This window comes from Dipodomys merriami, unplaced genomic scaffold (assembly GCF_024711535.1).
Source record: "Dipodomys merriami isolate MVZ:Mamm:240054 unplaced genomic scaffold, mDipMer1.0.p SCAF_11, whole genome shotgun sequence".
Taxonomy (NCBI): domain Eukaryota; kingdom Metazoa; phylum Chordata; class Mammalia; order Rodentia; family Heteromyidae; genus Dipodomys; species Dipodomys merriami.
In genome coordinates, this window is record NW_027202382.1 from 47,788,539 (window position 1) to 47,804,390 (window position 15,852).

At 59.5% G+C, this 15,852-nt stretch overlaps 1 protein-coding gene across 5 annotated transcripts in view; it reads left to right on the forward strand.

Moving 5' to 3' along the window:
- Nucleotides 1–15,852, forward strand: part of Vav2 (vav guanine nucleotide exchange factor 2) — a 149,995-nt gene continuing 134,143 nt past the window's right edge. The window contains exon 1 of one of the 5 annotated variants that reach the window (XM_070014988.1): nucleotides 1–799. In XM_070014988.1, coding sequence (XP_069871089.1) covers nucleotides 596–799 — 204 coding nt within the window. In that variant the 5' untranslated portion in view covers nucleotides 1–595. The remainder of the gene's footprint in view (nucleotides 800–15,852) is intronic. The other 4 variants (XM_070014992.1, XM_070014987.1, XM_070014989.1 and 1 more) reach the window with 4 other exon arrangements.

Consider the following 15,852-nt stretch of genomic DNA (forward strand, 5'->3'; position numbering starts at 1 on the left):
GCCACGCCCTCCGCCCACCACCGCCCCCGCCCGCCCGTGGCCGCGCCCCCTGCGGCCCCCCCCCCTCAGCGCTCCGGAGCAGTCCAGCCGCGGAGTCCGAACGCCGGGCGACCGTCGTCGAGCCCGCGGGCGGGGCGAACAAAGCGGCGGCGGCGCGGGTGGCCCAGGCGCGGGGCACGCGGAGCGAGCGACCCGCCGGGTCTTTGTCTCGGGCGGGGCCGGAGCGGCGGCCGCCGCGGGGCGCCCCGAGCGCAGAATGCGGCGCCCGGCGGGGCGGATCGGGGAGCGCTGCGGCGGCGGGCGTCGTGGAGCCCGGCCTGGGGCCCGTGCGGACTTGTGTGTGTGAAGGGGGGACCCCGGCGCCGCACGTGGGCGGGAGCGGCGGCCCGCGAGGAGGAGGAGGAGGAAGAGGAGGAGGAGGAGGACGGACGCGCGGCGGCGCAGCGCGGACCCGGGGCCGCCCGCCAGAAGCCCCGCCCCGGCCGCCGAGCCCCGCGCGGGCGGGCGGGCGGGATGCCCGGCGGCCGCCGCACTTTGGCCCCGGCGCAGCCCTGACCGAGCCGGGCCGGGCCGGGCGCGCGGGCGCGCGGGCGCCATGGAGCAGTGGCGGCAGTGCGGCCGCTGGCTCATCGACTGCAAGGTCCTGCCGCCCAACCACCGCGTCGTGTGGCCCTCGGCCGTGGTCTTCGACCTGGCGCAGGCGCTGCGCGACGGCGTGCTGCTGTGCCAGCTGCTGCACAACCTGGCCCCGGGCTCCGTGGACCTCAAGGACATCAACTTCCGGCCGCAGATGTCCCAGGTGAGGTTCGCCCCGCGGGGCCCGCGTGCGGGCGGAGGCTGGCGGGGCGGACGCGGGGCGGCGGAGAGGACCGGGCGCGCCCGCCGACCTTCTCCCGCCGGCAGTGGCCCCCGAAGGCGCGAAGTTGCCCAGAGGTCCCGGGCCGCGCCTCCAGCCCCGCCGCCCCACGAGGGTTCCCGCCGCCCCGGCAGCCGGCCGCGCCGCCCCGGCCACCGCGTCTTGGGGTTCGCGCCCGGCGGCCGGAGCCCGCGGGGAGCCGGCGAGCGCCGCGGCCGGCCCCGGGCGGGGCGGGGCGGGGTGCGGGGTCCCCCGGGCCGGGCCCCCCGGCGCTGCCCCCCAGCCCGGTCGGGCGCTCCGGGGTGGCCTTTGTCGCGGCGGAGGCACGCGTGTGGCCGCAGGGCCGGGCTGGAAAATGTCCGCGCCGCCGGCCGGGCTGCTGTTCTTGGTCGCTCGGTCGGAACTTGGCCGGAGTTGGGCGGCGTGGGGGCTCGCGGCCAGCTCCCCGGGGTCGCGGAGTCCCCGCTCCTCCGGGAGCAGCGGCAGCCCGGCCCGCCCGCCCGCCCTCCCCACTGGACCCCGGGGAACCGGCCCCGGGAGCGGGCTTGGGCCCTGACGTCCCAGCGCCCGGCTGCGGCGGGGCCACCGCGGGGTGGACGACAAAGGAGGGGGTGGCTTCCTCCGGGTCGGCGGTCCCATGGGGGGGACCCTCGGGGCGGGGCGGCCGGCGGACAGGGCCTGGGCAGGTCCTGCCGTCCTCCTCACGCACCCCCCCCCACGGGGCTGGGGAGTGCTCACCCCATTTTACAGCTGGAGAAACTGAGGGGAGGCAGGGCTGCTGTCCGCGCAGCTGGGCTTTGTGAACCGCAGGGGGTGGGGTGGAGGCTGGCAGGATTCTGGCAGGTTCGGCCGCCTGGCAGGCTGGGGCCGGCCGGGGCCCAGAGGTGGGTGGGTCAGGTTGAGTGACAGGGAGGCTGGGCGGGGCACCGCCTGGGCTGGGGCGTGGCCGGGTCCTCCCTGGGGCGCGCAGTCGTGATTTGGGCAGGATGGGAGGGGGAGGGGCCGAGGCCTGCCGCAGGCTGGGCCTGGCCCCTGTGTTGGAAGTTGGTCTGGACTCTGGGAGCAGTCACCTGGGCCCCTGGAGGGCTTGGGGAGGGGCTGGATGTCAGGGAGAATTGGGGGGGGTGAACCCCTGTGGCCACATGCTAGCTCCATTACACCATTATCTCCCAGGCAGGCTGTAGCTTTCAGGGTCCCCGTGTTGGGGAATACTATGGGGTGAGAGGGTTAAGCAGAATGGAGGCCGAGGATGGAGTTGAGCAGAATAGGTTGCTGAGGAACACTGCTGTGTTCAGCCAACGTTAGTGGGTTTTGTTCATTTGTACTGATTCTGGCTCTTGAACTCAGGACCTGGCCACTGTCCCTTAGCTTTTTCCACTCAAAGTTGGTGCTCTACCACTTGAGCTACAGCTCCACTTCTGGCTTTTTGATGGTCTGCTCTTGGCAAAAAGAATTCTTGGAGGCAAGAATCTTATGGACTGTCCTGCTCTGTGTGTGATCTTTGGATCTCAGCCTCCTGAGTAGCTGGGATTACAGGCGTGGGCCACCAGCATCTGGCTCAATGTGAAGGATTTTGGGAGCATCATCTCCACACTGTCTGGTGTTACTCTGGGACTAAGGGTCGGTGTCCTTTCCTAGAGGGCAGGCTGGTCACAGGGTCTCCTCCCTGCCCCCTCATCAAACCTGCCTGCCTCAGGTTAGGGTGTGGTGTGCCCAATGGCCACATCTATATTCACAAGTAAAGAAGCCACTGTCCTCACGGCTGCTGACCGGGCTGGCTGTACAGGATTGAGGGAGGGCAGTCAGCGCCTCTGTGGGTGCTGCTCTTTGCTGTTGGCACCCCACATTTCTTACAGGGGAGGGAGATGTCCCAGATCACAGGGAAAATGGCTACGGCCCTTTTCTTTCATGCTGTCTTGGGCTAGGCACAAGCCCGAGTAGTTCGTCACTCCCGATTCCTAGACGAGACAGTTGAGTTCAGAGTTCATTCCTGTGACCTGGCATGGGTCACCCAGCTAGTACCCAGTGGCAAGACCAGCATAGGAACTCTGGACATGGCTTCAAAAGACCTCCCTGTCCTGGGCACTGTGGGTCACACCTGTAATCCTGGCTACTCAGGAGGCTGAGATCTGAGGAAGGAGGTTTGATTTGAGCCAGCCCCTGGCAGAAAAGTCTCTGAGACTCTTATTTCCAGTTAACTAGTAAAAAGCCAGAAATGGAGCTATGGTTCAAGTGGTAGAGCACTGGCCCTGAGTGAAGAAGCAAGCAAGAGTGTGAGGACCTGAGTTCAAGCCCCAGTACTGGCATTAAAAAAAACAACACCAAAAAACCTCCCTGCTCCACCTTACTATCATGCTGACTTGCTGAAGGACGCTTGAGCCACATTCTCTTAACTTTGCATGGGTGCATCTGTTTTCTTGGGGTGTGCCTGTCTTCCATGGGACTCCAGAATGATGAAGGCTCCCCCTTCTCCCCCTCCATCCTCTCCCCCTCTAGCTGTTGTGTGTTGTCTTGCATCCGCTCACAGGCCTTTGTGATGTCCTCTTCCGGAAGACCACATGGTGTCATGGTAACATCCTGTAGGTGTGCATTTATCAAGCACCTGCTCTTTCGGGAGCCAGGTACCCAAAGATGGTGGGTCACAGGAGGTCCTAGTTGCCCATTTGGTTGTACTCTCCTGAAGCGGACAGGATATACTTTGTTTTATTTTATCCAAAAATGCCCGGAAGCCACCTTGGGTTTAATTAAACTAATTAAGTATGGCCACAGTCGGCTGATCTAAGACGGGGACCCAGAGCAGTGGAAGCAGCTGTGGTTGAGAAGCCCCAAGGGGGCCGTGCCAGCACACAGTCCGTGTGTTTGCTCTGCTGCAGCCCCTCTAAAAGACACCCAGCTCTGTCACACTCACATTGCCAGGGCCCCACCTCCTTGCTGGGACAGCAGTGGCCTGTCTGCAGGGAGGTCCCAGTATGCACAAGACTGGGGACACAGGCCACCAGGGTTTGCCCCTGCCCCAGCATCATTCCCTCTGCTCGCTGCCTTTCTCGGCCCTTTCTCTGTGTCTTTTCCCTCACGCCCATCCTGTGCTGTGCCCTTGTGGGAAGCACCACCTCCTTCCAGCCTTGATGGCCCTAGCAGAGCTAGGGTAGGGGTGCCTCCTCCAAGAAGCCTCCTCTGATTGCCACCTTTTTTTTTTTGTTCGGTCATGGGGCTTGAATTCTGGGCCTGGGCGCTGTCCCTCAGCTCTTCAGCTCAAGGCGAGCGCTCTACCGCTTGAGCCACAGCGCCACTTCTGGTTTTCTAGTGGTTTATTGGAGATAAGAATCTCACCTACTTTACTTGCCCAGGCTGACTTTGAACCGTGATCCTCAGATCTCAGCCTCCTGAGTAGCAAGGATTACAGGCGTGAGCCACCGGCATCCGGTTTCTGATTGCCTTCTGTCTTCAGACATTCGGATCCCAGGCCCTGGGTAGATTGAGAGCAGGAAGGATGCTCCCTACCCTATTGTGTTTTGGGGTCCTTCGGGATGTGAGTCCCTTGTTTCTGCCAGGGCTGCATTATCTCTGGGCTCTTCAAGTGTGCCTCCCCCACCCTCTGCATGGGATGCCGGGAAGTTTGTTTTATTTCTTCAGGGACTAACCGGAGCCCTGGCTCCCTGAGGAGGGGCAGGTAGGGGCCAGCTGGAAGCCTTGAGCGAGTGACATGTTCACTGAGAAAGTCATTTGATACCCAAAGAGTTCCCAAGTGCATGCAGGAGGGTCTCGGGCACCAGCGGCTCATGCCTGTAATTCTAGACACTTAGGAGGCTGAGATCTGAGGATTGCAGTTAGAAGCCAGCCCCGGCAGCAAAGTCAGCAAAAATAGCCCAAAGTTGAGCTGTGGCTCAAGTGGTAGGGCACTAGCTTTGAGCAAAAAATGCTAAGGGATAGGCCCCAGGCCCTGAGTTCAAGCCCTGGTACCGGCGCACACACAAAAGAAACAGAACAACAACAAAACCAGGAAGGTAATGCGGGAAGAGCGAGCCCCAGCAACATAGAAAGGCAAGCTGCTTCTCAGAGAAAAGGGGAAGCTCTTTTCTGGTAAGGCTTAGGGCAATGTGTTTTTGGAGACTTTGGCTTTGTGCTGTTTCCTACAAACAAAGGCGCTCTCCGCTTTAAGCCCAGCCACCGGAGCCGCTGGCAGCAGGGCCGGTGGTCTGCCCCCGGTGTCCACAGCCCCAGGCCAGGCAGGACCTTCCAGCAACCTGGGAGCCTCAGCTGCCCCGCTCGCTTCCCAGGGCCTCATGCAGTGTGGGTGTACAGTTTTGCTCTGATTTTCCCGGCCACCATGCTTTGGAAGGTGGTACACAGCACCCCCTCCCACTGGGGTTCATCTGCTGTCTGGCCGTGATTGCACCCATCTGTGAGGGGAGGTGTGCTCCCCGCCCTCCTCCTCCTCCCATTCGGGCTGCTGGGGCAGGGGACAGGACCTGGAGTTGAATGCGGGGTTGAGATGGAGTTGAGATGGGGTTGGTGGGTTTCTCTCACATAGTTTCCCTTTGCAGGTACAGATTTAAAAGGAGATTTTCTCCCATTCTCCCCCTCTCTCCTGTTTCCCCCCGCCCCCCTCTCTCTCTCCCCCCCCTCTCTCACTTCTCTCCCCCCTCCCTTTCCCCCTCTATTCCTCTCCCTTTTCTTCCTCTCCTCCCTCTCCCTCCCTTCTCCCCTCCCTCAGTTGGGGTCCCGTTTCCTCTTCATTGCTGCATTATGATCGCTTTCCTTCATTATTTACATTGGCACTGCATTGTCTCAGGGTGGACAGTGGGAAGTGTTCCAGGTGGGTGGCCTTCGTTCTGGCATATTCTGAGTCACTCTGGGAGCATTGCTGATTTTTGACACCAGGCAGCTCGGCTTCTCTGTGTTTTCTTTGTCCTAGTTGGGGAATCACCTGTTTCTCCAGTGAGCTCTGCTTCCTTCGTACAGAGAGAAGGGTGTTCAGAAGCGAAGGTTGGAAGGCTCCTGCTTCTCCTTCCCGGGGCTTCCTGTACTGACCTGGGGCTCACAGGTGTGTGTGAGAGCACAGGTGTGCACGAACTTCTGCAGGAGCCTCCCAAGCACAGGGACCACAGGCAGGCACCACCTCCCCACCAGGACAGCGCTGGTTTTAATGATTGATTTAACCTGCGTGTCCTTAGCAGGCTGCCCTGAGGGGTGTGTGAAAATAACATCCTGGGGGGGGGTGCCCAGAATGTTATTTTTCTATCAGTAAAACACAGCTGTGCACACTCAGAACAAATGTGTCAAGAGTGCACCTGTGGGATTAACATTCCACGTGGGAAGCCAGGCATGGCTGCTGGCATCTGTAATTCTAGAAACTCAGCCCATGGTGTCTGGGGGAAGATTGGATTCAAGGCCAGTCTGCACAAAGTGTTTGAAAGAGACCCCATCTCAACCAATGAAAACCACAGTGTGCTGGATGCCAGTGGCTCCTACCTGTAATCCTAGCTACTCTGGAGGCTGAGATCGGACGATCACAGTTCAAACCAGTCTGGGAAGTTTGAGACTCTTAACTTCTACTTAACCATCCAAACCCAGTAGTAGTTCAAGTGGTAGAGCCATTAGCCTTAAGCACAAAAGCTCAGGGACTGTGCCCAGGCCCTGAGTTCAAGCCCCAGGACCAGCACATATATACAACCCTCCCACAAAAAAACCAAACTAAAACAACCATGCCAAAAAATTGGGTGTGGTGTGCATGCCTGCCACCCTAGCTACTCCAGAAGCATAAATAGATTGAGGTTCAGGGAAGCCTGGGAGAAAATGGAAAACTTACAAGTGAAAACAAAATGGGCTAGGGTATGGCTCCCATGGTAGAGCACCTGCTTGGCAAGCACCAGGCCCTGCGTTCAAACTCTTAATTCCTCCCCCTCTAAGGAAAACGTTCTCCTCTGTGGACAGTGATGGCATGGCTGAGAAGGCCTGTTTGGGGGCGTGGCGGGCTGATTGCAGTGGCGGTGGCTCTGTGTGGTGGGCATTTCCACGCTCGGGCAGGCAGCAGCAGTGGGGCCTGTCTGGGAGGGACGGTGCGGGGCTGTGTGGAGCCGAGGCTCAAGGTCCACAGACCAGAGACCGCTGAGGGAGGGAGGGCAGGCACAGCCTGGCTCTAGCGTGAATTGTTTGTGTACCATATCCTGATTGAGGAAATCTGGCTTTGGCGTGGCTCACGGTGAAACTGGGAAGAATGCTCGTGAAGCCATGGCCTGCCCCTGCTCTGGGCCTCGGGGATGTTGGGCTCAAAGAATAGGGAATGGGGGCCCTTAAGCTGAGCCTCAGCCCTGGGCTGGGGGCATGGATTCCCCAGAGGAATCCCCCCCCCTTCTTCCAGAAGCCGCTATCCCCTGCTGGACTGTGTGTGATTGATTTTTCCCTCCCTCCCTCCCTTTCTTCCTTCCTTCCTCCCTCCCTCCCTCCTTCCTTCCCTCCCTCCTCTTCTTCCTCCTCTTCCTCCTCCTCTTCTTTTTATGCTGATACTGGGGCTTGAACTTTGGGTCTAGTCATTGTCCCTTTGAGTTTTGCTCAAGGCTGGCATTCTTCCACTTGGTCTACAGCTCCACTTCTGACTTTCTGGTGGTTAATTGGAGTTAAAAGTCTCATGAACTTTTCTGTCCTGGCTAGCTTCAAACCAAGATCCTCAGCTCTCAGCCTCTGAGTAGCTTGGATTTAGACAGGAGCCACCAGCGCCTGGCAGTGATGCCCGTCTTTGAGGACACTTGTGGGAAGGAAGCATTTGTCACTTGGCTTGTTCCTTCTAGCCGTGTGTGTGTGTGTGTGTGTGTGTGTGTGTGTGTGTGTGTGTGTGTGTGTGTGTGTGTGTGTGTGTGTGTGTGTGTGTGTGTGTGTGTGTGTGTGTGTGTGTCCATCCCAGGGGCAGTGCTGAAGCTGCTAGACAAGTTTGGTGGGCCTGATTTAGGCAGATGTTGGACTCAGCCCTCTAGCTGTGGCCCTACCACTTCCAGTCCACCTGTCTTTCCCTCCCCCAGTCCGCCCAGTCTCTCTCCTAGAGCTGAGCAGCCGGTGCTTTCTGTAAACAGTTAGGTATGACATTCTTAGGCTTTGGGGCCAGACGTTTTCTACCGAAACTCTTCAACTCCACCCTGGTAGCATGTGGGCCTTCTCTCACCTGCAGCCTCCAGCCTCCTGCCCGGCCTCTGTGCTGAGCCTCCAGCCCTCCATTTGCCACTCCCTACCACGAAGCTCCCCCTGCCTGGTGTAGGGCTTGCCTGCTGTGTCTCCAGGCATCCAGGGCTCGGGCTTCAGCCATGCTGGCTCGCTGGCTGGCTCGCCCTGGGCCTTTGATGCCACAGTCAGCCCCCTCCTCCCTCAGTGCTCTTCCTCTTTCTGTTTGGAGGCCTGTCCTGGGGATCCTTTCCTTGCCAGCTCCAGTCCCTGAGAATAAGTCCTGATCCTCTGTCCTGTTCTTCGCCCACCGTCCAGAGCAGTTGTCTCCATTTGTACTGAAAGCCTGTCCAACAGGAAGTGCTGGACAGGAAGCGCCTGGCCTGTGCCAGCAGCGCCGCGTGCTGCCTGGATGGCCTTGAGCTGGCTGACGGCTGGGCTTTGTCCCTGGCTGGGTCCCCTAGACGACAAAGCCTGGCTTGGGGAGCCTGCACCCCGTGGTCCAGAGCAGCCCTGTGAGGGGACGGGCTCCTGGAAACGGTGAGTGCCCGCCCCACCGAGTGTGAGGTAGGCCACATGGAACCACGGAACCACTCAGCTGCCGTCAGAGCCCGATGGTGACAGGCTCCCTGGGGTGTGGTGTGCCACCCGGGGCCCTTGACGAGTTGTCTGGGGATGTTGTGCCCAGGGCACCGCCATCATTGCTGGCTGGTGGACATGGCCCTGGCTTGTCGCTTTCTCCCGTGGCATCCAGAGCAGGACCACCAGGCAGCCACCTTCCTCTCCCCTCCCCTCCCCTTCCCACCGGCCAGCTGGCTGCAGCGTGTGGGACAGGATGCCTGGTGCCCTGTGGGGTTCGGCTCAGATGGGGTGCTGTAAAGCCACACCCACAGGTCTGAGGACACCCCGGGCTCATGCCCTGGGTATCCAGCAGCACTGAGTCTGAGGTGGCAGAGGAGAAGTAACCAGGACAGGGGGCCAAGCCCGCGGGCTGTTAGCACTCCCATGGGAGAAGATCCGTGCCCTTGTTTTCACTACCTCCTGGCCAGGGGCTCCCAGGGGCTGGGTAGCCAGGAGGTGGGTGAATGCCCGCTCTGCTGTTGGCATGGACCAGGGGTGTGCCTGCCCCGAGCACGGAGGGGCTGGTGTTCCTGTGGCGCGGTGGTTCTTGAGCTGGCCTTGAGAACTGGAAGCCTGCGGTAGCCGAGGAGATGGAGAGGGCTTTGTGTGTGCCGCGGCCCAGAGGTCCCCGCTGTGGCTCCTGTCCCAGGTTGTGGGCATAGTTCATGAGACCTGTGTCCCACAGCAGAGAGGCGGGTATGTGCAGACACCGGGCAGCCCTCATGGTGAACGCAGCTGAGTGGGGCCTGGCCTGGGTCATCCCAGGTGGCTCTGGGCCCGCCGGGTCGGGGGGGCTTCCTCAGTGTCTTGCAGGGGTGCCATGGCCCTGGCTGCAGAGACGTGTTGGTAGACAGCTCCAGGGGTGGTGGCCGGGGACTCCTGGAGGTTGGAGCCTGGGCTGTTCGGTCCTTTGCTGGGTAGAGGGTGTTTTCCTCACTACCCAGCACTGGCACCTGGCGTCTGGAGGCCCCGCCAGGCACTGGGGTGGGCAGCTCTGCCCCCATTAATGGATGAGGGAAGAGAGGTGAGGGGTCGGCTAAGGCCCCGCAGCTGTGTGGGGGCTGGGGCTGTTGCCAGCCCGGCAGGTCTCTCTCCTCAGGGCTTCCATTTATTTATTTATTTTTCTGGCTCTGCTAGCACAGACCAGGCCCTTGGCACTGCCTCTGGGCTGGCGGGAGGCTGGGAGGCGGCCCGGAGCCCAAACAGACGTGGCCCGAGACCTCTGGCTGCCTCTGGCTCTTAGGCTCTCTGAACCTCTGTGACCTCACCCTCTCCCACGGGAGGGCTTTCACTTCCTTGTCCCCTTTGTGCGCCGTACCCGCAGCTGGACAGTCGCCAGGGAGACAGTGATCTATGTTGCTGACCACCGGAGGGGGAGGCAGGGAAAGGGAGGCTGGAGAAAGCCAGCATGCCCACAGGAGGCTGGAGCCATTGCCATGATCTGAAGCACCATCAAGATGGGGCTCCGGCCAGGTGACGGGGCCCCTCTTGCTTTCTCTTGAGGGCTGCGTGTGTCTGGAAAGTGTCTGTGTGTGCTGGGGCTTGAACTCCGGGCCTGGATGCTGTCTCTTTATCTTACTCTCAGGGCTGGTGCTCTACCATCTGAGCCACAGCGCCACTTGAAGCTTTTTTTGCTGGTTAGTTGGAGAAAAGCATCTCACAGACTTTCCTGCCTGGGCTGGCTTTGAACTGTGATCCTCATATCTCAGTAGTAGCTAGGATTATAAAGCATGACCCACAGGTGCTCAACCTAAGTGTCTTTGGTGCTCGGCCATAAAACTTGGTGCCAGCCTACAGGTGGCTTCCGCGGGGTTCAGCTGATGCTGGCTGTGGGGTTGGCTGGGGAGAGGGATCCTCACCGTTGGTCTCGGAGCCCAGCTCTTGGCTCCTGCCTTTGTGTCTGTACAAGGAACTCTCCTGTGCCCCTTTCCCGCCTGTCAACATCCTGTGTGTGTTCCCATGCCTGTGTCACTTCCGCGCCTTTCCTGGGTGCTGCCCACTCAGGCTGAGCTGTCCTGTGAAGACCCCTGGGGAGCCCTGTCCCTGGGTGGAGGCCAGCGCTGCACTGGGCTCTGTCGCGCCTGGGTTAGAGTCCTGCTCTGCTGTTCCTTGGCTGGCCTGAAGCATGCCTTTTGGCTGCTTGTTGGACCAGCACTGGGTGTATCTCTGGGGCTGGGTATCCTCAACCTCACAAGGGGCTTGATGAGAACTGGTGGTAGGGTCTGGTTGAGGACTGACCGAGGGGACCCCCGCTGAGCCAGCATCGGGCCTGCGAGAAGGGGCCCTGGATCCCGTGTTCCCCAGCAGAGGAACTTAGGGTGCAGCAGAGGCTGCTGGGGGCTGAGGGACAAAGCACCATCTACCCTGTGGGGGCACTGGCCTGAGGAACCCCCCCCTTGCTTGGCCCCAGTGAGTCCCCTTCCCTTCTGGACTGCCCACTCTGTGCCCGGGCAGGCTCTTTAGTCCAGCCCAGGACCCCTCCCCCTCCCTGTGTTCCCGGAGCCTCTGATGGCCTGGCATCCTGTCGCTGCCGCCCTCTTTGGCTCTGAGTCCAAACGATAAACAAGAATCATAAACCCCAGGGGCTGAGGAGAGGGCAGGTTTGCGTGGTGGCCGCCTGGGGTGAGGTTTCCAGAGCCTACCAGCTTCCGGGTTCACAAGAGCAGACACCGTTAGAAGCTAGAAAGTGTTTCTTTTGGGGTTCTTTTCAGTCTTTATAGAGTTTACGTAAGGATTAAGGAAGTTTTAGCTGAGCAGCTCCTGGCCCCTGCAGACTTGAAGCCGGCCTCCCGCTGCTTGTTTTCTTTTGCAGCCTTGGTTTTCAAAGATTGAGGGGGACCCCTTTCCCTCCACCAGCCCTCCCCTCTGCCCTGGCCTTTCCAGGGCGGGAAGCCCCATCCTAAGCCTGTCAGCCCCAAGTCCTTTGGGATCTCTGCAGGGCTGTGGGGGTGCCTGCCCTGTTTTCTGCCACGGCAGTGCCGTAGTACCCCATGGCTTTCTGTTCCACCCTCAGGGCTCACTGCACAAGAGGGAGTGCCTTGAGGTAGAAAAGTGACAGCGTGAGTAGGGGGGACCCCAGACCAGAGGCACTGCAGGTGACTGGGTGTGGGCTGCTTGCATTCCAGCTATTGCATGTTCCATGGGCCTTTCCCGTCTCCCCAGCTTCCCTTCACCCGCCTTCTTCCACTAGCCTCCTCTCTACCAGCCTCCCTCCCAAGCATTATGTGCCTTGATTGCCCTGGAAATACATAGCATTTCCAGCAGAGAGAGAGAGAGAGAGAGAGAGAGAGAGAGAGAGAGAGAGAGAGAGAGAGAGAGAGAGAGAGAGAGAGAGTGTTTGATCCCAGAGCCCCATGTTCTTGTTTAAGTCCCACCTCTACTTCTGGCTTTTTGCTGGTTAATCAGATAGAGATAAGAGTCTGTGGGTTTGGTCTGCCTGGACTGGCTTCAAACTGAGATGTTTGGATTTTAATCTCCTGAGTAGCTGAGATTACAGGCATGGTTCACCAGCACCTGGCTATATTTGTTTTTTCCCTCTTTCATTTGGAGATAGGGCCTCACTATCTATCCCAAGCTAGCCTCAGACTCAGTCCTCCTGCCTCAGCCTTCCCAGTGCTGCGATTACAGGTGAGCACCACTTCACCCAGTGATTGTCAGGGAGGTGCAGGCAGGTGTTGTCCCCATTCATTGGCCTAGGAGAGGAGGCTGAGGGCTAAGCCCCGCCTCCTGGAGCCACACAGCACTTAGAGGATGTGACCCGGCCTTCCTGCTTCCAGGGCTGGAGATCTGAGCCTGGCGTTGTGTTGTCTTCTTCTGGGTAGGGACTAGAGATGACCCTGGTCATATGTAAAGCACTCCATCTTTAAATGCATAAGACAGTGACCGCTCTGAGCCTCAGTTTAGCCTTCTGCAGCAGCAAGGTGGTGCCCCCCCCACTGCCCTCCCCCCGAGATGTTCTGTGAAGGAGCCATTCATTGCCCGCCTTGCGCCTTGCTCCTTTCTACTGCGTGTGTTGCTGGTGCTGGAGGAAGCTGATGTGGGGGGCGGGGCCTGGCTGCAGCTGCTGGCTGACCGGCAGGGCTGCCTGGAGTCTGCAGGGCCTCTTCTTTCTCTAGGGGTGAGGCTGAGTGCAGGTGAGACATGAGGGCTTGCCCCTGCCCCTGGGGCCCAGGTGGCCACTTGGCCTTGTAGCCACTCGCTTCAGGTCTGGGTCTCGGGGCCTCCTGTCTGCAGGCAGCACCTCCGCCCCATCCATCATCCCCTGGGAGATTTTGAATAATGGGGGGCTCAGCTGGGTGCTGGTGGCTTATGCTGGTACTGGTAATCCTGGCTACTCAGGAGGCTGACATCAGAGGATTGTTGTTCAGAGCTAGCCCAGGCAGGAAAAGTCTTTGAGGCTCTTTTTTTTTTTTTTTGGGTCGTGTCATGGGGCCTGAACTCTGGGTCTGGGTGTTGTCCCTCAGCTCTTCAGCTCAAGGCTAGTGCTCTACCAGTCTAGCCACAGCACCACTTCCGGCTTTTTTTCTTTTTTTCTTATGTGGTGCTGAGGAATTGAACCCAGGGCCTCATGCATGCAAGGCAAGCGCTCTACCACTGAGCCACCTTCCCAGCCCTAGTCCTTGAGGCTCTTATCTCCAGTTAACCACCCAAAAACCTGAAGTGGAGGTATGGTTCAAGTGGTAGAGTACCTGCCTTAAGCAAAACAGTTCAGGAGCAGTGTAGTGTCCAGGCCCTGACTTCAAGCCCCAGGACCAGCACACACACAAAAATGTAACGATGTAGTGCTTCTTGGGGAGAATTTTCTGGAAACATACTGTCTCTGGAGCCCACCTGCCCCACCGAGCATTTCAGAGGGATGTCAATTTGTAGTGCAGACCAACAAGGCTGGTGTGATTCCTGATTTAGATTGTGGGTGCAGGGAGTATATGATGCGGAAAATGGGGTGTCCAGGTGTAAATGCATAATCCACCTGGCTGTAAGTCTCCCCTTTGCTGGTGGTGGTGTGTTTGTGTAAACATGACGGGGCAGCCTGGCTGAGAGGTGACTGGGTGAGGCCAGGTGGTGGGCAGGGCTGTCTTGGGGAGTCGGGTGGGCGTGGTTCACATCCCGGCCTTCTGCTGTGAATCCACCACGTGGGGCATTGGCTGGTCCTGGGCTTGGAGCGACACACCTGGTGTTGCCTGCTGAGTTCCACCTGCACTGTGGACACTCGCTTGAGGAGTTGGCCATTCACCTAGATGGGCCTGACTTTCTGCTGATGGTGGTACGGGGACCCACTGAGCAGCCACTGAGCAGCCACCGAGAGGCTCCGTGGACAGCTGGGGCAGGAACTGTAGCTCAGCCAGCTTCCAGCCCAGCCTCAGGGCTCTGCCCCTCTGCATGCTGTGGGTGAGCCTTGTCCCGGGTCCTGGGGGAAATGATGGGCCCAGGCAGGAGGAGAGTGCCCCTGCCCAGTGTCGCCTCCCCAGTGGAGGGAGACTGGCTCTCAGTCTTTCTTCAACGTTGCCACCTGGCACTGGGAAAGTACAGGCTGCTTCCTCATGGGTGACAGGCAGCTTGTCCAGCTAGGACAGTGTATCATACTAGGGAAGGGCGTGGCTCAGAGCTCTCAACCCCTCCCAGCCCCAGAGCCCTGGGGGAGCCCCCCTCCCTTGCCACATGGTGTGCTCAGCCCTCGGCCCAGTCCCTTGCCACACTGTGTGTCCTGGGCTGCGCCAGGGCTGCCCGTCTGTGGGAAGACCCTAATAAAAACCAAGGGGTCCTGCAGGAGCTCCTGCCCACCCAGCTTTCTCTGCCTTGTTGATGCACCTTGAAGTAGCGGTTACAGTAGCGGTTACAGTGGAGGCTCAGAGCCTCAGCGTTCAGGGCAGGGAGGCTCGGGACTGCTGTGGCTCTGGCACATCGCAGGCCCCTGGGACGCCAGGGTTTGTGTCTGTCTAAACACTGCTTCCCGTAAGTCGCACACCGGCAGCCTCTTTTTTTCTTAACTCACGTGTGTAATTTTCTTCTTTTTTTTTTCTTTGAGAAAGGGGAAGATAGAATGTCTATATGCCATTCCCTGCCAACGCAAATAGAGCCGGGGAGAAATTTGCCTGTCATCTCTTTGGGTGTATTTTGTGGTAATTTAGCTGTGTTTATGGAGGGAGAGCAGGACCGTAGATTGTAGCCAGAGAGCAGGGAAATAATTTGTATTGACTGTTCTCAAGGAGAGGCTTGTGGTGGGGGGAGGGCTGGCACGCAGAGGCCAGGGCGTAGAGATGAAGGTGGGTGCTGGATCTTTGCACTTGGTCCCTTGAGGACAGCCCCCGTGCTTTCTGTGGCTGGTCCAGAGCTGGAGGTGGCTCTGAGGTGTGAGGCGCGTGGGCTGGGCCGAGGCCGAGGCCCAGGGAAGGATCTGCCCCTGATCTAATCCATCTTGTCTGTGTCGCAGGGATCTTTCAACGCACAGGGGTTGGGTGTGCTGCCTCCTTCAGGGAAAGAGGCAGCTGACCTGCCCTTGTGGTCAGGGCCTGGCCCCGCCTTCGGCGTGGACCCATCCAGCTGGCCCGTCTGTTGTGGGCTGGGTGAGGACTGCTGCCCCCTGCTTCCTAGTGAGCGCTCCGTGCGGGAGGCTTGGTTTCTGCTTCTTGTCTTGGAACTGCTGCTATGTGTGACAGGTGTTTTGCGGCTGTTGGGGCTCACTGTGTGGTGGGCTGGGGCAGTGATGCCCACTGCTGTTAGGTACTGGTGGGCCTCTGTCAGGGGCTGCATCAGGCATGGGACTCCCTAGACATGGGTGACAGAGGACCTAGATGTTGGCCTGGGCAGTGCAGTGGGTGCTGTGCCCTGCTTGGGCCTCAGGGTCAGATCCACTGCAGGTTGGGAGGGGCGGCGGAGACAAGGCCTATCCACAGGCTGTGTCAGCCCCACCCTGGGGTGTCCCCACCTAGCTGCAAGCTTTGGGCTGCTTTTCCATCTCTGCTGTTGACCATGGTTGGACTTACAGGCGATGGTAGATGGTCCTGGAGCTCTGACCACATAGCTGTCTCTTGCAGACACCACTCCAGGTTCATGACTCCACCCCCAGGGTGATGACTCCGCCCCCTGGATCATCACTGCCCTCAGGACTTGAGGGCAGTGTTTGTCTTGTCTCCCCCTCCCCCCTTTCCTCTCCCTTGCTCATCCCCCAGTCTCCATAGGCTAGCAGCTTTGTCTTCAGGTGGAGCCCTTCATTCAGGCCCAAT